This window comes from Haemaphysalis longicornis, unplaced genomic scaffold (assembly GCF_048455015.1).
Source record: "Haemaphysalis longicornis isolate Haplotype H1 unplaced genomic scaffold, Haemaphysalis longicornis Haplotype H1 scaffold_2, whole genome shotgun sequence".
Taxonomy (NCBI): domain Eukaryota; kingdom Metazoa; phylum Arthropoda; class Arachnida; order Ixodida; family Ixodidae; genus Haemaphysalis; species Haemaphysalis longicornis.
Window position 1 is genome coordinate 99678251 of NW_027526295.1, and position 26441 is coordinate 99704691.

General features: G+C 48.9%; 1 protein-coding gene across 1 annotated transcript; it reads right to left on the minus strand.

Annotated features, from left to right (window-relative positions):
• Positions 1–13773: 13773 nt before the first annotated feature.
• On the minus strand, positions 13774–25853 carry LOC144168188 (gamma-secretase subunit Aph-1-like). The gene is made up of 3 exons (XM_077697223.1): positions 25629–25853; positions 22232–22433; positions 13774–14141 (listed from the first exon to the last, which is right to left on the minus strand). The coding sequence occupies exons 1-3, from the start codon at positions 25851–25853 to the stop codon at positions 13774–13776; spliced, it is 795 nt and encodes a 264-aa protein (XP_077553349.1).
• Between the last annotated feature and the right edge of the window lie 588 nt (positions 25854–26441).

Here is a 26441-nt window from a genome sequence, read left to right on the forward strand (position 1 = left end):
TATCATGGACGTTGATATAGTAAAACAAATGCGCGGTCAGTAGTGTGCGATCGATTACTACGCGGGGACACGAAAAAGGCTATTACGAAAGAAACAAGGGATATTTGAATTTTGGAGCGTTTAACACGCCGCAGTAACACGTGGGTAGCACTAACCTGGGATACGAGGCTCGCCATAGTGGAGGGCTCCGGATCAACTTCGACCACCTGTGTATCTTGAACGTGGGCCAAAAACTCGACACAGGGAGCTGTCATTTCTCGCGCTTTCATCACAAAAGAGGCGCCACGGCGGCGATCAATCCCGCGTCTTTGTGCCCAGCAGCACAACGCCTTAGCCAATAAATAACAAGTGCTATTGATTCGGACAAGTACTTCTGGTATGATGGTAGCCAGGAGTGCGACAGGAATATAACGTGATGAACAAAGGGACAGGTGTAGGGAATAATTTGGAGGTGTCGTATACCTACCTATATAACGTCGGTATTCGCTTGGGGCGCAGACAGACAGAACAACTTTATTTGGCCACAGCTGGGGCGATTAGGCCGGCGACGTCTTCTCCGTCGTCCGTCGGGCAGCAGGGCCCTTTTTGGGCAGGGGTCCGGTGCCTTCGGCCAAGCGGGCCAGGTCGTCTTGAATTTAGGGGTTTAATTGGATCACGCAGGGCGACCTCCCAGCGCGCCTCGCTGGTGATGGTAAGGAGAATGTATCGGTGCCTGGATAGTGGCATGCTATCACAGGCCCATATGATATGGGATAACGATGCGTGAGGGACTGAACAATATGGACATGCGTCGACGTAGCTGTGGGAAAGATCGCAGACATGATGGGCAGGGGTACACTCTAAGCTGGGTAACCCTTAAAGGGACACTGAAGTGAATTTGTCAAGCTCCCGTTTTTGCTGGCACTGCGTAGACTGGCTCAAATTAGCACACTTTTCATCGTTTATCCGGTTGACAAATCGATAATTATTTTACAAAGCGCGAAAGAAGAAAAACTACCATGCGCGGTTTGCGGCGGCCGCACCAACTAAGGCTGTGACGTTGAGAGGAGGGGCGCCGTGATTGGACGATGCCCAAGGTTAGCAATCACACAAGTTTCGGTTTCGGTTTCGGTTCTGTAAAACATAACCAATGGCTTTGTTGGATGGGCATTCTCAATATCTCAGTAATCATCGTACCGCGCTTCTGCCATGTTGTCGGCTGTAAAATGCACAAGATAAGCCTCCCAGGACGGCTTGTAGTCGTAGCATTCACTAGCCGAGACCTACGCAGTGCATGAACGCCCTCCGCGTACCCGCAGACGCCCAAATGTCATGCGCTTTTCCCCCATATTTGGAGCTTGCCTCCCTCATGCCTGAAACGTAAAAAGCGTGTTCGCACCAGGCCAAGGGTCTGTTCATTCTGGCCTGTGCCCACTGCCTGCAAGCAGTCGGTGCTTATGGCAACAGCACGCCAACGAGAACTCGCTAGCGCGCCAGTGCCAGCCTGCGCGCGTTTTGTGAACTAGTTCGTGTAGCCATGAACGTTGCGGCCCCAAAAAAGGTGAACTCAATATAGAAAACATCGGCGGAAAACAAAAAAGTTAACTTACAAAAAAAAAAAAAGCACGTACCCGCGGGGATTCGAACTCGTGACTCGCAAAACATTTGCGGAGAATTCTTAGCGCCTCAGACCGCTAGGCCACGGAGCGGGACGCGAATGCCTTTCTAATATAGGGTATATATTGTACAACCGGTTTACACTTTTATTTAGTTTTGGCATTTCAAGCCGCTTAGGTGACTATTTGTTGTACTGCGATCGTGCAGTAAGCGTCGCCCGAGTTTCCACAGTAGCTCACGTCTAGCAATTGCATTTCGTAGACGGAAAAGCGTTCGCAGATGCGTAGTCGTGCTGCTGACCGCTGTGCTTGTTCGCCCAGCGCAAAAAAGTGCTTCCCGCGCCCTAGGTTTACGCTGTACGGTAAAAATATCAGTTGATTTTATTTGCTTAGTACCTATATTGACTTCGCTGACTCTTCTGCCGCCTTCAAGAGGCCTTATATTTTCCTACTGGTGTACCAGTCAGCGAAGCGTCGCATGTGCAGCGCTTGTGTGAAGCGACCTTGACTTGGAGCTAGATACAGTGTACAAACAAACCAAGTAAAGAAAGGCACATTCTTCCATTCACAAACGTGTCCTGGCTTCGTTTCAACTAAGCGAACGAATTGCGACCAAGCAATTTTTTTTAACCTCCTTGATTGCGACGACCCGCCGGCGGCCGGCGGACGAAACGCTGGGCCGACTGGCTCTGTCGGCCGGGGAGCCGTGCAGTAGCGCAGCCGTGGCGCAGCCAATTGCCAGCTCATCCCCTCCTGACGTCACACGAAAACGCCACAGAAAATGGGCGAGCGTAAAGAGAGGAGGACAGCGTTTTCGAATTAGTTTTTCTACTAAATAAAATCGCGTAAACGCGCCTAGAGTAGTCGAAACATGGCCTGGGGACTCCGGACTACAATTTGCGCTAGTAATCCCGCAATGTTTACATATTACTTCTGTGTCCCTTTAATAGAGGTATACATTTTCGAATTTTTGTAACCTATAATTTATAAGGTACAAATGTAACCTATATCTTCGTAACCCTTATATACGTATACACGTAAGGGTTACTCAGTTATCGGTTACTTTGCCGCTTTCAGCATGTATACCTTTATATAAGTTACATCTACCGCCGTCCAAGGCCACACACCTGGAAGGTGTCATGTTGCGCGCCAGGCGCGCTTTCGCCGGCGCCGCTGAGGCGGCGCCCCAAAGGTGCCTTTCCAGCGTGGTAAACAAATATCGCGTTAGTGGAAGACGATATGTGCGACCATGCTGTCCATTGTGCCGTCTAAACTTTTGCGTCGGGTGTCTTTTGTCCGTCCCTTGAACAAACTGCCGGCCGCACGGCTGCGGCTAAAAGAGAAGTTACTTTTATAATTCCTAAAATTGCGGTACTAAAAAGCTTGAAAATGTTGTCTTAATATATATGCATTGCATTACCTGTTCGATAATCGTTACCAAGGTTGTCACCCAAAAGTATTTGTGAGTATTGGAAACGCTTAAGTCTTATAAACAGGCATAACTAAATTTAATGTTCGCATCAGCTTTGTGCCGTTTAAGAAACCAGAATCAAACATGCATGATAGGTCTTTTAATAAATTGCGGGTATGAATTTTAGCTTTAGTTAAACAACATTAGGCTTTAGTGAAACCAAGCTTTAGTGGAAACATGCACTTGATAGCATACTTCAAAAGGACGCCAAAGTTATAACATAGCCTTAAGCCCAAAATTCTTGTCTGACAACTTAGGCCATGATTATCAAAAGAGAATTGCAGTACATGCACACATATTTGCGCATTTAACAGGAGCACATTTTAAAAAGTTTGGCATCAGTAGTTTTGAACATTCACATTTATTATTATGAAACACCTGTGGGCTATTTATTAAAAAGCAAAGCTGCGAACCACCGTAATGTAATTATCGTTCCTTAATGAATATTAGACGAGTGCGGATTCCTGGGCGAACTGCTGTTTCCTATATTGCTTTAGACTTCCAGGTAAAACTCGGTTTATTCATATATCCTTATTTAACCTATTTAATAAATGTTGCGTGAACAGCTTCACAAACATGGCCAAATATACAGATTCTTTACCTCAATATTTGCACAGATGTATGCAAAGTATTTCAAATTGTTTGGTACTGCAATTGAACAATTTCAGACGAATTCGAGTTTGAGCTACATTTATAAGATGGTTCTCAGAGGTGCACTTTCCCAGTACAGCGTTATTGTCATGGTTCCCCACAGAAAAAAACACAGAATGTGGGAAAGTAGAAAGAAAGCAGTGTTTATGGCTATGTTCCCTGCATTCTCTGTTTCACTGAGAGTCTAATATTACACTGGAATTAACTTGTCTTTACGAATCCATCTTTACACTTCCCTCTTAGGTACCTCTTTACAGTTCCACCTGAGTTGTGATTCCCACGCCAAGTTATCGTTTTTTATGCAGCACTAACAAGTTTCTAGGCCATTTGCAATCTGTCTTTTGGACAAACTTTAAATGGGATCTATAATTTCCTGCATGAAAAAAGGCGCTTGGAAACATTCAGAGATAAGCTTCGCAATTTACGTAGTACACAAGCAGTCACAAAATCAGGGCATGCTGAAGATTTCCCCGAGGTCATCTGAATGACTTGTTCCCTGCTGCCGCAGATGGAAGTATATATGTGAGGGGCTGTCACTTCGATTTCCCCACCTTGAAGAGCCATCTACAGAAAATTTCAGAAAAAGAACAAAATCCAGTGTACCATAAGCCCCTCAAACAAATCACAGGCATGTGAAGTACGAAAACTATATTGCACGAAAATGAATACGGAGACCAGAGAATGAAATGAAACGCCACACCAGAGAAGGAGTGATTTACGGCCTTTCAAATAATTTCACATCATTTCAGTAATCGTTACACAGAGTAATTTGGCCGCATAGTTCACAACAACGCGAAGCCACTATAGTCATATCGGCCAACCTTCCCGAATTTTAATCGTGGATCCGTGTTCCTGTTTATCTCGCGAAATGTTTCTGCATGCTCACCCAGAACAGGCAGAAACTTTGGGCTACGAGATAAACTGACATACGTTTGCAAAAGAGAAAGCAAAAAAATTTCCGCGCCTTCATGTGGAATCACTACTACACGCAACAGAGCGAACGTCGCACTAATCCCAGGAAACGTGCTTTCACGATGCTGACGCCGTCTGCGTCACATTTTTGGCTGTACTTAAACATCTGCCTCCGCCCCCCCCCCCCCCTTCCCTTGTACTGGCAGTTTCATTTTGAACGAGGATCCCACGTGGAAGCCGAAACGTTTTTCACTTCAGTAAGGTGTTCTTCTACCGGTGGTTTCTTCCTCGGCTATTCGTAAAAAGGAATCGACAACTTACATTTTTTCTTCGTTCAAATGTGTTGTGGGATAGGATACATCTAGAACTTGCACCGATCTTCAAGTGGCTTTCCCCGGAGGTCTGTACCTGTAATGACTCAAAGGGTTACTTGGGTTAAAATTTAATAGGCTTTAGAGCTGGGCAGTTGGTACACATTCATAATGAAAGAAGACCTCAAACTTGACAATACGAAGAAAAGAACACAGCACAAGCCCTCACTAACAGCTGGAGCTTTCTTAAAGAGCTCTTTTCGAAAAAGAGTTCTTGTTGGCTCTGCAAAAACTGAAAAACTACAAAGCTCCATGCTGGGGAAATCGTTATGTGAATTCATAAAGTTCATGTAGTAACGAACTGATAGAAAGAGTCATTAAACATGAGGCGAAATAAGATACGAAATATAACATCATAACACTTGAAGTAAGGCCTCGCATTTTTACAAGTGAATCATACTTTTGTCTGCGCAGGCCTGGGTGCCATCTTTACAAAGAATATTTGAATGAATGAGTTTTAGTTATTGCATTTTCATACCGTTGTTTCCACGGAAATCAGACTTCATTTCAACTTGTGTCATACGCAGGGGAGTCCTGATTGTCAGCTAAAGGAACACTGCCTGCAAGAAAAAACAATAGTGCTCATAAGTCATAGCATAGGTAGCCAGATGCAACCACACTTTCCCAACAGCCAGGAACCGATGAGGGTGCAGCATCCATTTTTACACCTGCACTTGTCTCTGTGTAATTCATCACAATTTCTGTATCATCAAAAAACAACAACAATCAAGCAGCCTGCATGCTGGCTCATACATACCACCATTCTGTAAATCGCTTTACTGCACTACACTAGTTATAACGCGAGACAACCATTTTCCCTGCAATACCACGCGAATAAATAAACGACTGATTTGTGCGAATGGGAATAATAAATCCACTTAACATGGTGACAATGCCCCACTACCTCAAAATGACTAACACCAAATTTACCCACTCAAGGAAAAGAATTGCAAAAATGAAGAATGTTGTAGATATAAAAACTTTTTATTGTGCGGTAAGGCAAACTTTCACAAAAAAAGAGGCTTGTGCTGGACAGAAGTGAGTTTAGAAATTTCGGGCAGCATTTAGTGGGCTACTTTTCTGCAGCACACACCTTGTGTTTATCCGGATGTATTACTACAAGACCAATAAACTAGACACCATTCCGAATATATGCAGCGAGAAAAATGAATATTTCCCGATGGCTGAAACAAAATGATAATACCCAGAGAATAGCGCGATAATATAAGACTTTATTAAGAAAAAAGTGCGCCCGATGCAGCCAACAGCGTAAACAAAACGCTCAACACATGACGAAGGCGCGCAGAGCAGAAACAGGTCACGAGCGCCGTTATCTGTTATAATGTACGGGCTTTCACGATCGTCCGCTCTAATCTGCGCAACGAACGCAAGCCCGTGATTTCATTCAATTGCCGTCGCGGGCAACAGAAAACGTCCAGCGAAGCAACCAGTCGGGTAACGAAAATCCCTCTCGAATGCTTCAATTTCAAATTGAAAAGCCCCCAGCGAAAAGATACATCCAATGAAAACACGGAAACCGTTACGGGAATATACTCACCGAGTTCGCTTTCACTGGCGCCGGGGCATTGGTCCAACATGCGAACTTGACGCTGGTCGTAGAAGAACGGGCCGTGTAGCGCTGCCAGTCACAAATGGGCTCGCCGCAGCCTCCGCGACTCACGCCGACAAATAAGTCTTGTAACAGCCATCGTCGCTTCATCGTAGGGGTATCACAGCGGTAAAAAGGCTCGAGTGGCGCGAAAACGCGGCCACCGGACCTGCGGGCGCCGCCATTTCTCTATATCCCGTCATGCAACAGAGAAATCAACGGCCGCCTGGAGAGAAGGCGCGACGAGCATCTCTTATAGGTTACAGGGCGTTTTATAGGTTACAACGTAAAGGTTACATGACAGATTTTGTTGATGTAACCTATAAATCATTAATGTAACCTATAAACCGCTTTTAACTTCCCGCTTGTAACCCTTAGAATGGACTGGGATGAAGAAAACATCAAAATGGATCCATTGTAACCTTTATTTTATAGGTTACATCCCTTTAGAAGTTACATTATGGGTTACCAGGATTAGAGTGTAGGGAAGGAGCGGATCCGGAGCTGCCGATAGATGACCGCCAAGGATCGGGATAGAGATGTGTGAGGAGGGGGAAAATGGCACGCTCCAAGCGGTAATGGTCGAGGATGCCCCCGTATGTGGGCAGCCTGTCCGGTAGAGTGAATATCTCACTATCATTGGCGGCGCCATCGCGCCCTGGAAGACCAAAGGTGAAGCAGCTTCGTGGGCCGCTGAGTTTCCAGGTAGCGCGGTATGGGCGGGAGCCCAGACGAGAGTGAAAGAGCGGGATCGAATGTTCTGTGCCTTCAAAAGGACTGATAAAGTTTCTGGGGAAACTGTTGTGTAAAGAAAATTTAGGATGGCTGATTTAGAGTCACTGATAATAGTTGTTTGAAGGTGGGGACTGTGGGTCATAGCCAACGCGATGGCGATCTCTTCTCCCGCCGTGGGGGATGTCGTAGGTAAGGAGCCGGAAACAAGCTGGACTTGTTTCGAGTCAACCACCGTGGCTACATCAGTCGCTCTGGTAGGATAGGTTGCTGCATCTGTGTATAGCGTGGGGGAGCCTGGAGGGTACGCCTTTTCAGGGGCTTTCGCACGAGCCAGTCTGTGATCCTCATTGTGTACGGGATGCATATTTCGCGGAAGAGGTTTGATTCGGAGCGTCTGGCGGATGGAAGGGGGGATGTCTACCAATTGCTGATAGTTGGAGGTGGGTGGTGAAAGGCCTAAGGAAGAAAGCAAGTGCCGACCGGTGTGTCTCTTAGTTGGTCTTTCTAATTGGGCGGTGCGTTGCGCCTAAACTATCTCGTCAAGGGAGTTGTGGATACCCAGTGCAAGAAGGCGGTCGTTGGAGGTTTTTGGAGGGAGTCCGAGGGCTACCCTGAAACATTTACGTATCAAGCCGTCAATTTTGATTCGTTCACTTAGCTTCATGGTTAGGAAGGGGGTCGAGTATGCTATTCGGGACAGGACAAAGGCTTGTATGAGTCGAATGAGGTTGCTCTCCTTGACACCCTTATGCTTCGAAGCTATTCGAGATATTAGTCTCGTAGTTTGGTATACCCCACGTTCAAGTTCTCGGATAGTGTCCAGGTTGTGTCCCTTGCTATGCAGGCGCAAACCAAGGACCCTGACGGTGTCGACAGAAGGTATGATGTTGCCTGAATGGGTGGTAATCGAGATGTTGGGGGGTTCATGTGCGTTTGGCCGAAAGAGGAAAAACTCGGACTTTTGTGGTGAGCAGGAGAGGCCGCGGCTAGATATGTATGTTTCGATCATTTGGGTAGCTGTTTGAAGGGTGTCCTGGATGTGTCCGTCTGAACCCTTGGAAATCAAAAGAGTGATGTCATCGGCGTAAAGGGAATGATGGAGGTCCGGTAGGGTCGATAGTAAAGGAGGAAGGTCTTTCATGGTGATATTGAAAAGAAAGGGTGATTGCACCGAGCCCTAGGGAGTGCCAGTGCTTCCCAAACAGATTGAGGACCTTTTAATGGGACACAGGTGCAGAGTCAGTGCTCTGTCCGACAGAAAAGAACAAATATAGTTGTAAGTCCGCTCTCCCAAATGTGAGTTCATTATACCCGCGAGAGTTGCCGAATGGGAGATGGTGCCGAATGCTCGTGTAAGGTCCAAGCCGAGGATATCCTTGGTTGTTCGCACAGGAGCAAAAGCCGGGTCAATAATATAGTGCTGAAGTTGGAGCATAACATCCTGGGTGGACAAGTTAGGGCGAAAGCCAAACATGGAGGGCGGAAAGAGATGTGTCCGTTCGGCAAAACTAGTTAATTTGGAAAGGATAACATGTTCGAAGAGTTTACCCAAACTCGATGTCAGTGATATGGGGCGAAGGTGATCTACGTGTGGTCGTTTGCCGGGTTCAGGAATTAGGATCGTTTTGGCAGTACGCCACCGTTCCTGGATAGAACCAGACTCCCAGCATTCGTTGAAGAGTCGTGTGACATCCTCCACTGATAAATCGTCGAGATTACGTAACATTTTATTTGTTATAAGGTCTGGTCCAGGTGCTGATCTGGTGTACATCCGCTGTATGGCCGCATTTACCTCGGCCTCAGTTATGGGGGCATCCACTTCGTCATTCGAGTTGCCTCTGTATGAGGGGTGTTGAATGGGTAGACTCTGTTGGGCATATTTCTTAGTTATGTAGTTCAGAAGGTCTTGTTCTGATCCTTCAAAGTTGTGAATTAGGTATTGCATAAATTGGGATTGAGCTGTTTTAGGGGTACTGGGATTAATTAGATGGCGAGGATGTTCCAAGTTTTTTTCGAATTGAAATTGGCGTCAATAGACTCGCATGTGGGCCCCCAGTTTTGAGCCACAAGTTTAAAAGAGTAATTTTCTATTTCTCGATTGAGTCGAGCGATCCTTCTTCGGAGGTTACGGTTGTGTTTCTTTTGGGAGAGGCGTTTTTGCATGCTAGATTTAGCTTGTCACATATGAGCGAGGCGTGAATCTGGCTGGGGGAGATCCGCACCGATTTCTAATTCACGTGTGGCCGATTTAACGCGATTGAGCAGACCGTCCTCCCACTCAGAAAGGGTGTCCTTAGTGAGACGAGGAGATTGTTCGGCATGTCTAAAGGCGTCCCAATCAACGATGGTGGCAGATTTCACCTGCCGGGACATGTGCTTAAGGGGAACTTTGATGTGCAGTATTTTGTGGTCACTGCCTAGATCCTGTTGCGTGTTTACCCATTGGGCTTGGGGGTTGACATTCTGCTGAAGGTTAGGTCGGGGGTAGTGTCTACGCTAACACTCTTTCCCGGCCTGGTTGAGTATGCGGGATCTGTGAGGAGGGTAACTTGTTCCTGTTGTGCTGCTTCCCACAATGATCTGCCTTTGATAGTGCCCTTTCTGTAGCCCCACGCTGAATGGTGCGCAATAAAGTCACCTGTTATGACGATTGGGTTTTTCCGTGAAACAAGAGCAGCCTTTTTGAAGAAAAGTGAAAACGGTGCCTATGAAAGCGAGGGATGCTGTAAACGTCGAGTATAAAGAGACTGAGGGCGGCGTCTTTTCTGGGGGGGGGGGATGATTTCCACAAAGACGTGGTCTATCTCGCTGTCAAGAGTGTGCTGTACAGCAGGGATATCGCGATGAACCAAAATAGTTGTTGCTGTAGGAATGGGATGTGAGTCGGGGAAGGATTTATATACCGATAGTTTGGCCACGACCCCTGTCTCCTGAAGGCACAATGCATGGGGGGGGGGGGGTGACCTAGAATTCGATTATCAATGGTTTGTTGTAGGTTGCCGCGCTTACGTAGGTACCCACGACAATTCCACTGCCAAATGGTATAACTAGCAGTTGTCATGATCAGTTTTTTGGGAGGTGGACGGCCTGTCGTAAGGCTTGGAAGCTTTTTTGGTAGTAGGGCGTGACTCTACTATCAATAACCGCTCTTCTAATGCAGCTACCTGGGAGGTCAGTTTTGTGACAAGGTTGAAGAACGGTTCATATTCTGTAGCGAGCTTGGAGGTGATTGTTTCTGTGATGTTTTCAATACAATGCTCTAAATCTTGCTTGGTGATGTAGGGTGTAGAAGAACCAATTTTTTTTTTGGGGGGGGGGGGGTGAGGAGGGGCTGAGTGAATAGAAGGCGGATTATCATTGTCCATGACTGCCGAGTTATCGGATTCACTGGGTGGTAAGGGAGATGTTTTGAGCTGGCTCTTTGAGCTGATCAGATCAGATGTTTTGAGCTGATCTCGGCTCTTAGTTTCTCATTTTCTTCGAGAACCTGATTAAGTAACTGCTTTAATTCAACTAATTCATTTGATGGGGAAGATGAGTTGGAGGCCGCCGCTGCTGCCCAGTTTACCCACTTGGGAGGTCGGGACGATGTCTTTTTCCCTTGGGTGGTGTCCCCTGGTGTGGCTGCTGCAGAAGCTGCAGAGGCACGTCATTCTTTGGGAGGCAGGTGGGTGCTATTCATGGGAAGCAGGTGGAGACTTGGGGATGACTTCTGGTGGTGATGACACTGCAGCGCTATCTTCTCGTTATTGTTTGCGGAGGCTGGTGGTCTTTCCACGGGGAGGGGTCGCCTTCAAGCGTTGCTTGCACGAACGATCTCCCAGAGGATGTGCGCCGCCACACAGGGCGTATTTTGGTTCACACGTGTGGGAGGAGGTTTCGACGAGATGGTCCCCACATCTCCTGCAGCGCGTGTGGTTGGGACGTGAGAAAACGTCGGCGCGGTGTCCCTTGTCACCACAGGCGAGGCATGCCTCCATCTTCTGACGATGGATGTAGCATCTGTATTCGGCACCACGGTAATAAATGTATGCAGGTACCTTGTAGCCGTCAAAGACGATTATGGCGGTGCTGGTTGTGCCCATGGGGCGCGCCTGGAGGGCTTTGGGGTTGGCTGGTGTGACAATACTGGCTGTGATCACTTCTGGCGTATCGTAGGCGGGTATGCCATATATGCTCCTTTAGAGGTACCTTCGGGGGTGGCGACATAAGGAGACAGCTGGAAGTCCTGCGAGTCGATGTGAATTGCCGTGATAGCATTGTATTGGCCTGCCCTGGTTATACTGGGCATGCTCAGCACGAGAATGTTCTTTTCGGAGTTGAGGCGGAAGATGTCTGCCAACACTTCGGGCACCGAGATATTAGCAGCGGTAAGAATGGCGTCTCGAAGGTTGGCGGAGCCCGTTCGGACAACGTTCATGCCACCGTGGGGCCGAAAAATAATCTTGATGTGCTCTCGGGGAAGACGAGGCAGGCGTGGGAGTGCGCGTGAGAGAGAGCGACTAGCAGGCGTGTTGACCTGGTTGTTAGAGGGCGCAGATTCACGAAAGGATTGCAGGGCCTGATTGCCGCGGCTCCGGTAGCATTCCAACCAGCCCTTTTCGGGAGTAATGTCCGTAGGCGAGATGTCCTTACCTTGCACTGTGACGGCGTCCATAGTCGTCGGGAGGAACTGGGCCTTGGTTGTCCCGACAAGCCGACGGCGTCGCAGGGGGGGAGTCGATGAAATCGAACAGGCGTTAGGCTTAGCCCAGGCGCCGCGTCGATGTAGACATTGCAGCGTTCCCACGTTGCAACCGCTGGGGTGAGGCAGCTGAGGCTTGATAGATCGTCGGCGGGCTGTGCTAGGAGATTTCACACACACCGCAATTCGAGGGTAAGAGCAAACTATGCCACCAAGAAAAGATTCGTTGCGGAGCACATGCGAGGCACGTCTTACTCCGAATGGCCCCCTGGTGGCCGTCCTCTTGGGGCGCAAACAAAAAATTGTTCGCTCATCTGCTCACTTCGTTGCAGATGTTGTTGAAAGACGGTAGTCGTACGCCACCCAGGCAGAATAAATGCCTCCCTTATCGCTTGCGGTCACGTATCATGCTGTTCCTCTCCCGTCGCGCTCCTCCCAAGATAAATACGCCTGGCCAGGTCATTTTAAATTTACCGCGTTCCCCCGTTCCACACTGGGATCGTCTATGCTAGTGCCGCCGTAGGACGGAGACGCGCGTGCATCGAGACTCTAGGGACCGCAATAGAACAAACGTTTATAAATACCCGCCAAGTATACGCCTTTACTCCACGCGCTTTCCACGCCCGAGTTATTGTAACATTTGGTGACTGTTGCCGTTTGGCTTCTTAGAATGCCACCAGGCCACTGCGGATGGCCACTTTTGTAGTTTGCAGGGCGTATTTTTTACGCAGCTGTGTATTTTTGATAAGAAAATACTGCAAATATCACATATGTATTGATATTTTGCCTCAGATGTGCGTAATCTTTTGTTTTGGCTCAACATTGTTGACAAGTATGAACATTGCCACTGGAATTGGATGTTAGAGATTGCCACGGGTTCATAAGCGTATCGTTCAATGCCACCACTAACTTTGGCCGGGGCGGCTGAATCGAGTGACAGACACAGAAAGACAGACAGACCAAAATTTCTGCGTTCAAGTAGCCCACGAAATACTATCGTCTTCAAAATACGCGACTAGTGCTGAAGTTGCCAGCTTGGTCCCCCAGCATTTTATACGAACACGCGGCGTTCTACTCTCGATGCTGCTAAGATAAACATATTGCATTTAGAATAAACGAACATCGTGTACAAAACGTTTCTGATGCGAATGGAATTCTCACACTGGCGTAACAACTTCTGTGCCTGAGTAACAAGCGACAATACTAAAGTGGGCTAAACCCCTATATTTTGTGTGAAGTGCGTAGAAAGCATAGTTCTAAAAGGCGTTATGCCTTTGTAAAAAGTTACAAAACTAATGTTTTCGCTTCTTTAATTACTGTAAACACTATGCGCATTGAATAAGAATAACAACAGGTAAGTCACCTTTATTTCAGAGACATGAAAGTAGGCATCCTGAATCCAAAGATTTCGGAACGATGCAATCAAGTGTTATTCCACATTATTGCAGGTACGCAACGTCAAAGCGAAAATATGAGATTACGTCGCAGGCATCCATAAAATACCCGTAACTGCTCTTAAACGTACTAAAATTACTAAAATCACAACCACTCAGGCAGCTGGGCTGCACAAATGGACGAAAGAGCTCCCGGAAAATAACCCAAATAAGACACCGTAAGAACATACATTTGTAAACCTCTAAAAAGGGCATTCCAACGTCGCTGAGAATTAAAAGGCCGTGCGCGAAAACTGCGTCACCCCTAAACGTTTCGCCACTTCCTCATCTCTCTGCGCTCAGCATCTGCTATTAGGAGAGCGAAGCGCTGCGGTCCTCGGCTGCGGCCTTCTTGGAGGGGAAGCAGCACTCGCCCACGGACTCTGCACTGCCGCCGGCGACCACAAAAGCCACCACCGCGGACACGAGGACGGCGGTGGCGGTCACCGCCATACTGACGGCGCCCTGCTCCAAGTCTTCGTACAGAGGACTGTTGAGAAGTGCGCAGACCGAGACGAGCACGTGGCAGTTGGGCACGAACCAGAAGAGGCAGAGGCGACGGTGCAGCAGCGCGTAGAAGGCCACCACGCTCCAGAAGGTGTGCAGCAGCACAGACGCGCTCGACGTCGCCGCCAGCGTCACGTAGTCCCAGCGCGAGCCGCCCACAAAGCCCAGCGTACCTGCGTGCCCGTTTGGAGCGCACGGTGTTCAGGGTGTTGCGACGATAATTGGAACACTCTAAAAATTTTTCCTGAGCGAAAACTGCCGCTTTGTTCGCGCTCAAACTTCACACGAAGGTGGTCTATTTTGTTTGAAACCGGGAATAACGATGGTACTTACCTTTTTATCCTGAAAATAAATAAAAACGATTTTCGCCTATGGGAAAATGGCGGCTGATTTGGACGTGTTTCTGATCGTCTGCTAGCTCATTCCTAGATGCATTTTCTGATCGTCTGCTGCACCATTTGGCTCCTTCCTACCGTGATTCCCAAACGTGCGTTTCGCTCTGCATACCCCAGGTGGTTCCGTCGCTCCAACATCAACTTGCGCTGGCTCGCACGTCCAAATCAGCCGCCATTTTCCCATAGGTGAAAATCGTTTTTACTTATTTTCAGAATACACAGGTAAGTACCATCGTTGTTCCTGGTATCAAACAAACTAGACCACAAAATCGGACCTTCATGGCAAGTTTGAGCGCGAACATAGCGGTGGTTCGCTCAAGAAAAATTATTAAATTGTTCCAATTATCGTCGCCACACCCTGTACTTGTGCCTGATGCCACGAAAAAAACTTGCAATGTACACAACTGTGTACATTTCTATCCTGCGGTTTTTTACCAAAGCTGAGGTTTTACCAAAAGAAATACCAAAGCTGAGAGTTTTCGCTAGTTTAGCATAATTTTGTATCCTTCGGCTGGCAATGAAGATTTCAGGGCCATCTGGCGGCTAGTAAGATTACTAAGAGCGTAAACAAACAAAATGGCGACGCAGCGACGACTTGAGTGAGTGAGCTTTTTCAACTCTTTCTCCTTGTTTTCTGAAAAAAACTTGCGGCCCTAATAAAATATAGAAACAATCCATAAAACACAAATATATAAGTTTGTGGAAATATTCAGCGCTACTTGACACTCCTGACCTAAGTGACGCTATGTACACAATTCTGTACGCGACTGTAAAAAAAACAAAAAACAAACTAAGATTGTGTTGGGGTCAGTAACCTACCAATTCATATTATTTGGTGAGGTACAGAGCACAGAAACAACAACAAAAAATGTACGGGGGAATAGCGAGCGGCGTCTGAAGGGTTAAGAAAGTTGAAAGAAGCGGAAAAGCTTTCTCACGTCAAAAGTGCGTCAAAAGTGCGTCAGACCCTTCGCTAAAATCGTCCAATCTTCGCTGAATGTGTATCCATTCGATTGTCAAGCCTTCGAAGACCCAAATCACACACACGAACACATTCGACGATTTTCTGCGCACTCCGTAAGCGCATCTACGCACGGTGTAAATGTATTCTGTTACGTGGTTTATTAGATGAAGGTATAGATGGTATTCACATAAAAGTTTAGTGGGTGATTTCGTCTCTCAGCAACACTGAACACCGCCATGACAGTGCCCACCATGTCCGCGCATGCGTCCCCATCTCGCAGAAAATAAAAAAAAGGCCCCGGGGTCAGTCATCTGCGCTGTAACCACCCGATTCTCGGTCGTGGAGTCACCAGACACGAATAATAACAGTGACATTGTGTGGTGATGCTCTGATTTGATTGATAGATTATAGGGTTTAAAGCACCGAAACTACACAGGTTATGATGCGGGCCGTAGTGGCCGGCTCCGGATTAATTTTGACCACCAGGAGGGAGGAGGCGGAGGAGAAAAATAGCAGTGAAATCGACCCGATAAGTGGACGGTGTCCTCAGTCCAGGATTCCGTTGTTGCGGCCTGCCGTCGTTGCCCTTTCAGCGATGTGTAGGCATCTTATTGTTTGCGTAACACATCAACCCAATCCACTGCACCACTGAGGACACTGGACAGTTCGCATTGGGGCGGTGGGCGTACACGGTTAAACTTTCCGCCAGCTCAACGGACATGTTATCAATGAGGGCATGATTAAACCTATATCTGCACGTGCACGCCCTCCCCTCCCCTCGCCCCCCCTTCCCCCTTCTACTCCCCAACCCGCGCCTGCATAAACCGGCAACCGGTTATGTGCGAGAGCTTAGAAGTGATCGGCACCGCTAGATTTGTCGCTCTAAAAGCCCTTCAAGCTGAACAAGAAATATTGGCTCACGTCGAAGTTGCTGTTCGTCCAAGAGAAATTTCCTGCTACTCGATGAGCTGGAACGTGTGGCGGCAACGGCGGCGGCAGCGGCTTTTTGTTGCTTTCGCACTTATTCGCGCTTCTATTCCTGCAGACACTCGTTCGATTCCCGCTGTTCTTCCTCCGTAGGAAGAATGCGTCTGTCCATAGCGAGTTAAAACCTGGAAGGACTCGAGCTTTGTCCTAGCGCACAGACATGTGGCTGTCCGTTTCCCTCCCGCGTGGTAGGCATACCACGGTCTGTGTAACACCAACCCAAACCCACACCGCGCCACCAATAAGGACAGCTGACAGGTCGCATAAAGCCGCGAGACTTCCACGGTTAAATTTACCGCCAGCACAACGCGCATATCATCGGCAGCGGCATGAAGACTAGCGGTGCATGCACGCCCCCCTCCTCACCCCCACCAGTGCACGTGCATAAACCGGCAACCAGTGATGGGCGCGTGGAGGCGTGAAATACACGGGCGAAAATGTCGCGCGAAAGCTTTTCATGTTTAAAAAGAACAGTGGGCTCACGCCGGCGTTCAAAGTGGGCAAGCCTGCTTGCTTGGTAACGCCTGATAAGGGCGCTACCGCCGCCGTTATCAGCCGACTGCGCAACTCGTGAAAGAGGCATCGGTGGTGGCGAGGGAAAATAACTATTGGGATAACCATTGCGAGAGAGGGGTCGGCGATGGCGAGGAGGAGCCCCGGAGCGGCGCCGAGTAAATCGGCTTCACCGGAATGAAAACAGGGGGGTTAGACAAACTGCTTCGCAGTAAAATACGCCCATGCACTTCGTTCAGATTGTTAACGCGCGAAGCTGTAAGGAGCCGCAGTGGTTTGCGTATGCCGCGTGGTTTACCCATTTCCAAGTAACGTGCTGCCGGTATTTGCCATTGCCAGGTTGACGCCGCCCCGCCCGTGCGCGCTGCCCCAGCCCGCCGTTGTCGCTGTAACTGTCTCACGCAGTATCTCGATACGCGTGTGCTGTACTGCGATAAACGCAGTTACCCAGTCAATATGTCTTCCTATATTTACTTCCTCTCCAACCTGGATTTTCAGCACATGCGCATGTGGTTGTGCCAGGGAGTTTTCTGCGGACACGATACCGACGGGTTTTTGTCTCCTAGCCTATAAACTTTAGCTTTACAGGGCTGCTGAAGAGATTTTCGAAAAAAAATTTTTGGGGCGCAAGATTTCCTGGTTTTCTTGACGCTGAATTCGAAAAACATGTTTATTTCATGTGTAAATAGACCCAAACTATCTTTTCGTCAAAACAAGCGACCCCTGCTCGGGGGCATGGTCGGAGCACTGGCTGCCTTTCGCGATTGGTCGGCGGCAGATGACGTCATGTTCGGAAGTGCCGGCGCCTCAGAGACCATTCGGCTTGAAGAGCTCGTTCTGGTCCTGCTCAGATACGGGCCAGAAAGTCCTCTGGTGAATGGAAGACTCACACAATCTTTCTTTAAAATAGGAGAGCCTGAGGAAGTATAAACGCAACAAGTTCGCTCGCGGCGAGCTTTAGAAAGGGGTTCTCCCCCAACGGCTCATGGCCTACTTCTGTTCCTCGGATGCAGGGAAGTAGTGCAGGTATCGGCTCTCCGCTTTTACTACCAGCGCTAGTCACAATCTAGGACAAGTTTTCAACACACCCTCATCCCCTTCCTCGCACGTGGAACTCCTCTTCTATATTCGGACAGGCGGTAACAAGCTCTGTGCAGCGGCCTGCTATGCTCGCAGGCAGCAGCTAGCGATGCGGCCGCCGCCGGTCGCCGCGCCGCGCAGAGGTGCTGGTGCCGGGGCGCTGTGCGGCTGGTCAGCGGAACGTGGCATTGCTGCACAAACGCAGTTTTAGAATAGGGGAACCTAAAGTTGTTGCCCCCCCCCCCCTCCCAAAAGATAAGGAAACATAAGCGCAATACACTCGCGCACGACTCGCGCACGAAGAGTTACAGAAGAGCGTCTTTCCCAAAAGCTCAGATGTTTGCAACTTTAAGCTTAGCACCGAGGCAGAGATTTGGCAGCTGCTATCTCTACAATTGCGAATGACTATTTTTAACACAGTTTTTCACCACACTGTCATCCCCTCTCTCGCACGGGGAACATTATTGTCACGTTGATAGTCCTTTGAGCGATCGGTGCTGTGTTCTTTCTTGCGCGCACGTAGCGCCATCCGTCGGCCTCTCACTGCATGCACGAGATGCGGCGTCGACGAGCCTCGACGAAATAATATGTAATAGTAATAATCTTTACTGCACAGGAGGTGAGTGGGGAGGGGTAAAGAAGTAAGAGAAATAGGGACCGTCCTGGGTGGCGTGCTAGGCGTGGCAGATAGGTAAAAAAACCCGTACGTAGAGCGCCTGCTAGCCATCCAACCAGGAGGGGGGAGAGGAAAAAAGAAAGATCGGTTAGCTATAGGCATCACAGGCATCTTGAAATGGCTCTGCATAGCACCCTAGACGTCTCACGGTCCGTGGTTAGGGGTGATCGAACACTTATAGGAGCAGACAGAAAGACCCGCGCCGTCGACGAGCCTATGCGGCCGGTCGGCGCTTCGCATCGCAATACAAATTCGATCGCCTCTTTCCAAATCACCTCGGATGACAATCCCTAGCACACTTTTTCACCCCACTATCATCAATTATCTTGCACGTTTACTTGCTTTTCTCGACTGCCTTGATTTTGGATAGCAGAAAAGAGAAGTTGCTGCTGCGGCATGCGCGGTTCGAGCCGTTTCGTGGGCCGTACAGGCATGCACGACCGGCGAGTGTGCGGAGCGCATCCGCGCGCAGAAAGCGCTTTATGTTTTCCAGTTTGATTGATTTCTTGTTAACGACGCGCGAAATCTACGTACTTAGCTAAGCTGTCGCCATAGCCAAAAATGCTGATCGAGAAAATGAGCAAGACGTTCGGGAAAGCTAGAGCGTTGCGGTACCAGAAATTTTCTAACCCCCTTATAATAATGGATCAGGAACTCGAGGCACCTCTGTATTTCAGCCCATTGCTCCGGGTATTGTTGCACGCGAAACACGAGTGAAGCACAGAGCACCCGACGACATGGCCGGCCCGACTACTCGCGAAGGCTATGTACTAGCCACGGGCGCTTCAGAAGGAAATAGCTGGCATCTATAGGAGTCGCTTTAGGGATCTCTAAAAACGCAGGAGCATTATGGTTAAAAATAGACGCGAAAGCAACTCTAGACAATAAAGATTAATAAAGTGCAGATTACACGCCTGAATAATTTAAAACGTCGCTCAGAAAACTGGGACACAGTGAAGCGGCGGCGCACGTCACTGGCCGTCTTCCGAATATGACGCTACTTCCGGTCGCTGCCTCTAGGTTCCTCGCTTTTCCGGCGATGGAGCAGTGGGTGGGGCGTAAGGTGAACTTTATCGACAAATACAGACAAACCCGATTATAACGAACCCGGATAGATCGAATTATGCTATATATCGAACAAAAGCAAATCCGTTACGAAAATGCATGCGAAGCATATTCCTTATAACGAAGTTCACATCAGATATATCGAACTCGGCGCGCCTACAATCGCCACCGAAATGCATGGTCTCGGAGCGGCGATTGAGATGCTGATTGTCCACGATTGAGATGTAGAGCCTCGCATGGAGCGACGTGACACCAGACACCTTCCGTAATTGTTTCCGACGCACGGGATTCACAACGGAGCACATCCAGTCAGCGAGTCCGGACCAAGACGGCATCATCGGCGAACTGCGCGAAGAGCTCGCCAACCTTCCAATTGCTGCCGAAAGGAGGGCCCTTTGAGGATTTCCTGAGTGTCACCGTCGACTTTTCCGTCACTGTGAGCCCCTCAGGCAAAGACAGCGCCACTGATGTCATGGCAGCTGGTGCTGCTGAAACCACTGAATAAACTGAAAACGTCCCAAGGGACATCCTTAGTCTCTTCGGTGTCAATGAAGGTTAATGAAGGTTAATGAAGCGCTTTCGCCAGCGGTGCGCTCTGCAAATATTACTTCGATACTGAAGGACACGGACTTGAACTGGCGCAAACGACGACTCCGCCAAAACGAAAGTGAAAACAAAAATCACCGCTCTTTTGTGAAATAGGCAGTTGAGGCGGAAAGTAGCTTTAGTGCATGCAATAAATGGATTGTTTTGAGTAAGGTAATGGCATAATTTATGCGTTTGTTTCTCTACGTGGGAATGGCAGGGGGGGGGGGGGGGGTCCGGCGTATTGCGAACTCATAACAAAAAAAATTCGTTATAGACAGGTTCGGCTGTATCAAACTATTGAATATATCGATCTAATCGCGGTGCATGTTACAGTTCGCTGTAACCGCGTTTGGCTGTACCGCTGTCCCGAAGCTAAAAATGCCAAAAAAAGTTGACAGCTATAAACTGGCCAATCAAATAATTGTAATAATAAAATTTTACCCGCTTTTAGAAGCGCTCCAGTAGCCCTTTAATTAAGGGGGACTCACCTGACCACAATCCTATGGGACTTGCTAATTCGTGATCCGCGGGCTTAAAGAGCATCGTGTACCGATACGAAAAGTTTTACAAATTCATAGAAATGTTCTTAACAGCCTAGTTTGCTTATCCTACGAATATATCATTGCTTTACTGTGGCAAAAAATCGTCAGAAACCCCTTTTGGTTTATCCAGTTCTCACTGGATGGCGCTAGCTGTCAAGCAAGCAAGAATTTTATTTTTTATTTCAGTACAGAAGTGACATATCGCTAAAACAAGAGCAAACTAGGCCATTGTGAACATTGGTATGTATTTGTACAGGTGCGTGGGTCATGAAGTAGAAACTCGAAGGGGAATGTTAACAGGTGAGTCGCCCTTAATAAAGAGTGTTAGCGTGCTTTGTCCTGTTGCATCGCCTTTGGCGTAGCCCTCGTTCCTTTTCCGCTGTGGTCGAATGAGGTTGGTTCCCATTGGGCTACTTCGCTACTCAGGAGTCTTGGCATCACAATAACATCATTCCCGTTATATTGTTACGGACTCAAGCACTAGCGGACGCTGGCACATAGCTCCAGGGGATCCACGCCGACGACGATGAAGCAGTGTGTTGCACGGGCTCAGCTCGGGCTGTAATGGCCGCTTGTACATAGATCATCCTTGTAAATACATCGCTGCACCATCGTCCTATGTTCCTCTCATCTTTGCCTTGCCACCAACGAGGAGGCGAAGAAGGGTGCAGTAGGGCGTGTCGCTGTGGGCCCGATTATGAACGACGAAGAAGCTGTGTGCGGGGCGTGCAGCCTGGGTCAACGCTCTGCAACAGCTTCTTCGCCGTTCATAATCGGGCCCACAGCGACACGCCCTACTGCGCCCTTCTTCGTCTCCTTGTGACAATATCCTCTTTTGTCGCCTGCTCAGCCGTGCACTCGCTTCACACGCTATCTTACACTACGCATAAGCTTGTACAAGCTGTAATGCTGTGCTGATAAACTGTCAAGGGGAATCGGCATGTAAATTTATTAGCTGGCGTACCCCTCTACGCGTGCGCACTGTGCAGCGGAAGTGACTCCTTTTCACTACCTGCGAAGTACCGTTTCCTCTTACCAGTGTGGGTAGAAGAGAGTGTAACTGCGTCCTCTAAAAACACAGATAATTTTGCTCAATTCCCTTGCTTCTGACCCCTATCCAACCTGTTTTTTTTGTGCATGCGCATGGGTTTGCAGAGGAGGAGGTTTCTGAGTACATAAGACCACCGTATTTTCATTTCACCTAGCCACCTAAATTTTTGCTTCAAAAGGCAGCCAAACCACTAGTTGAGCCGCAGTCGTCATACCAGGCGTACTCTGGGCACAAAACTGTGCTCTGTTTGTGCTAAGCGCTTTGGGGCTTCGCCTTTGTAGTGCAGGAGAGAAGCGTTCTTCTCCGTGTGTGGGGTACCACGGCTGCCAGTTGTGCACAAAGCGCCACTGCTGATGTAGGAAGTGGAGCGAAAGCTTATAGCAGAAAGGAATGATATTGTACCATGTACCGCCGCCGCGTCAAAGAACGTGTTGGCCACTGTGACGGCTGCGCTGGCCACGCCGAAGCCCAAACCAGACGCGTACGCGAAGCCAGCTCGGTAGCGCGCCAGCGCCGGGTCGTCCTCGACTCCTACCAGAACCTCCACGTTGAGCATCCTCTCCGCCTTGCACACCAGTTGGAAAGCTAGCACCCGGAACACTTCCTGCGTTGAACAGCACGCCCAATCCACGTGTCAGTAGTATCGCGCTAAGTGAATAACAAAGAGTTTTAGCAAAGCGACTAGCGTAGGCTTAGGTAGTGGCGCCGGGTTACAGGACCCGACTGCGCATGCGCGCATTTGTTCCGGGGATTGCGGAGTCGGGTCCCGGTACGTGCCGTGCCTAGCGTAGGCTAGCCGCTGTGCTAGAACTCCATAAAGAGTTTTGGCATAGCGTCTAGTGGAGGCTCGCGCTACGGCGGAGGGTTACCGGGATCCGACTGCGCAGGCGCGCGCGGGGAGAACGAGGAGGTTACCCCTCAGCGGAGCGAATTCGCGGGCATGGCGAAGGCCGGCCCCTGGGAACTAATCCGCCCTACCGGAACGAATCTGCACCTGCCCATTCGGGCCCCGCTACCTGCCGCCGTAGACGGTACCCGCTATGCCAAAACTCTCTATAAGGCCTGCACGCCGCCCTAGAGAGATGAGCGGTACCACACACAGGTGAGGAGATGATGCACGTGCAAAAAGGTCCGTGTTGTTTCCGTCGCTCCACCTTATGATTATTCTGTAGTATTTCGGTTAAACCAGATCTGAATTCTTTTTACGCGTTAAAAATTACGACTGATCTATTGAAAAACGTACACATTTTGCACACACAACGAATATTCAATGTACTGGACCACATCGATTACGAATGTATTTTTTGAGCGAAACTGTAGTATATGAATAGCGGTCTACGGTTTTTTCGCATGTGCGCCTCAACAAAAATCGGCCCCGTTACACAAGCACTTACAAAACCGATCCCAAAACTGTATGTAACAACTCTCCGAAAATAGACCGCTCGAAGTACATTCGAGCACATATGCCTGTTGCCAATACTGCCAACATTTTTCCTAAAGAAAAAGTTAGCATTAACACAAACGCAAGCGCGTATGCATGAACTTTAAAACCTTGGACATCGTGCAATCACAACGCAAGGAGTATTCGCATCATTTCGCGTTACTGCTGTAGTTGCTGCGGCCTCCGCAGATGACGCTTTATAACGCATAATGCTTAAGCGACAGGCAAAATGATGAAAAGTATCTATCTGTGAGCCCGTCTGGGCAATTCAAACACAACCAGTAGTTTTACAAATTCACTTCAGTGCCCCTTTAAAAGGGATGGCCGCTCTCGCTACCGTCGCTACACGTCGGAAGAAAGCAGCGCGATTTGATATTGACACCGTCCCTGAATAACCAGTGTCACGCGGAATTATCAAGAGTGACCCTGGCTAGTCAGTGAGTGGAAGCAGTTTTGCCGGTTGGGTAAAAGACACACTGTTCATTTGCTAAGTCCAGCCATCATGGGACGCTTTTAAGAGCATGGTTAACTGCGGAGGCTTTAGAAAACAGCCGGTTAAAACGTACGTACAAATGGCCGCGTTTAGAGAGTTGTAGCATATGGGAAAAACGGTTCCAGTACGGTACGCGGTACCCGGTACCGGACAGTACGGGGAAGGCTGGTTTTAAGAGTTATAGCAGACCGTGACTACCGGACATGCTACCGTGACTGGGGGCGTGACTGGGAGCAACTTGGGTTTTAAGTCGTTTGGAAATTCTTCGTGAGTCTGTGGCGTTTCCTGTGCTGAAATATTAGTTTTCAGTTCTCGAAAGCGCTAAAGGCAGTATTAAAATATATCCAACGCCCCTACGGAGATCTGAACTAGCGACTGCGTGAACATGAAGCGGGCATTTTACCTCTCCGCCATCTCAACAGATGGCACCTGCAGGTCAAGCTGGGCTCTCAGTACATGCGGCTGGCTGCTTATAGTTTTTCGTTGTATTTGGAAGTCCCTCGCACTGATAACGCCTGTTCCTCACTCGCCGATTTGTAGACGGGCCCCATGTTGCTGTTACTACTAGATACGTAGCCGGATCGCCTTTATTTAACCTAAAAGAAGCTATCGTACATGCGTCGCTCGACGACACAAGCCACGGCAGTTGGGTCGAGACCGTGTTTCGCTTGCTGCTTGAGCAGTCAGAATCATGCGGATTTCACTTGTTGCAACTTCCTTTTTCTTAAACGATTTCATATTCACAATCCGTTCGAATAGGCGTGAGCCAAGCGTACGTCTACCAAGTTCTTCCAAAGCGGCCATCCGCTTTGGAACGACGGACACGGTACGTCTCGGCACCGTCCGGCCAGGTCGCCCCGGTTTACGGTAGGGTACTGCGCATGCGCGGTGGTGTCCAGACAGTAGACGTTACCGTATCAGAACCGTTTTTCCGATTTGCTACAACTCTCTATTCTTGCATCGCTGAGACTGCCGTCGAAGGACGATAATCTTGATAATCTTCTGCCGCCCGTGAGTCGTAACACCGTCTCCTCTCTCCCTGCACCCATAACGCTGCTCTCTTCACTTTCCGCCCTCCAATAATGAATGCAATGGAAGGTCGCTCAATTCGATTCTGTTTTCCTGCGTCCGCACTGCTCGTGCGTCATCTGCCGGGAATTTTTCCTATACTCCCTGGAAAAGCTCTAAGATGGCATTCTTTTCAGTATTTACTTTGATCTCGTCTGTCTTCGACATCATTCCTTACCGAGTTCTGTTTCGCTCTCGCAATAACAACTCCCAGCATATCTTTAACTGAAAGGATGCTCGCAATGTCAGTTATGTACTTATTTTGTACCTCAAATGTAAGTTACGTTTTTTACATTAGTATATGGCTGATGAATGATACTAGTTTTAGTAGTTCGGAACAGTTTTGTCTATATATACTTTTTCAAGGATCCTTTGACCTATTGGACGGGCGGGTGAATCAAGTTACGGGTGGGCGGGCGGGCGGGCAGGCAGGCAGGCAGGCAGGAAGGCAGACAGACAGACAGACAGACAGACAGACAGACAGACAGACAGACAGACAGACAGACAGACAGACAGACAGACTAGCAGGCAGGCAGACAGACAAGCAGAGACGGACAGACAGACAGACAGACAGACCGACAGGCAGGCAGACAGACAGACAGACAGACAGCCAGGCAGACAGACAGACTAGCAGGCAGGCAGACAGACAAGCAGACAGGCAGACAAGCAGACAGACAAGCAGGCAGGCAGACAGGCAGACAAGCAGGTAGACAGACCTAAGAAAGACAATTGTCTTTAAAATGCAGCGACCGCGGGAGAAGCAGCGGCCGTCGCGGTGAAGGTTGCTTTGCACTCACCTGGAGGCCGACGGACACGACCAGGGCGGTAGAAAAGCCGTCGCCGAGCACCAGATGCAGTAGGTACCAGACGAGGGACGAGAGCAGCAGCGACAGGAGCCAGAAGAATGCGGACACGAGGAACACCACCAGTCGGCTCGGCCGGTTGACCACCGTGAGCCAGAAGGCGGCTAGCGCTGGCCCGAACGTGATCAGGGAGCACCCGATGCCCTCGGCTAGTGTCATGGATACTGTCGAGGTGGTGGTTCTCCGCGCCGAGGAATTTCTGACGGGGACGCAGGTCGTGTGCTTCACTAACTCGAGGCTTTGACAGGATGCAGCCTTCGTCTTCTTCTTCCCCTTTTTTGATGTAACGACGACAGAGAAGGGCCGTTTTTGTCTTCACGTCTGCCGTGATGGGATTAAGGGGGCCATAGACGCAATTGGGGGTGCCCACTTGGGGGATCCGCCAAGGGGCAGATAATTTCATAAAGGCAACAAAACAAAACTTCGTTACGCTGTTGTTGCGAGCTTTATTGGAAAGAAAGGCCTATGGCCAGGGAAGGGGGGGTGAGAAGGAAACTGAGGTTCAGTCTATATGGAGGCCGTCTTGAAGAGGTATCACTCACAAATTATGTAGACCACAGATAAACTGCTCGTACTAGGCCGTGCCATACTTGATAATGTCGTGATTTCGATAGTCGATAATGTTGATAATGTCTTGATTTTGTGCCATAATTGACTATGTCGCAGACGGTATCGTATGTTGTGGTGTCTTGGTAGGGAGGAGTGAATGTACGAAAGCGAGAAAAGTGGGGCAGTACCACACGACGT

Bases quoted from the DNA above. Each gene is read 5' to 3' on its own strand.
- LOC144168188 (XM_077697223.1), bottom strand. From the start codon at position 25,853: ATGACACTAGCCGAGGGCATCGGGTGCTCCCTGATCACGTTCGGGCCA. The intron at 22,434-25,628 runs GTGAGTGCAAAG...TGTTCAACGCAG, and splicing joins TCGTGTCCGTCGGCCTCCAG to GAAGTGTTCCGGGTGCTAGC. The intron at 14,142-22,231 runs GTACAATATCAT...ACGGGCACGCAG, and splicing joins TGACGCGGCGGCGGTACATG to GTACGCTGGGCTTTGTGGGC.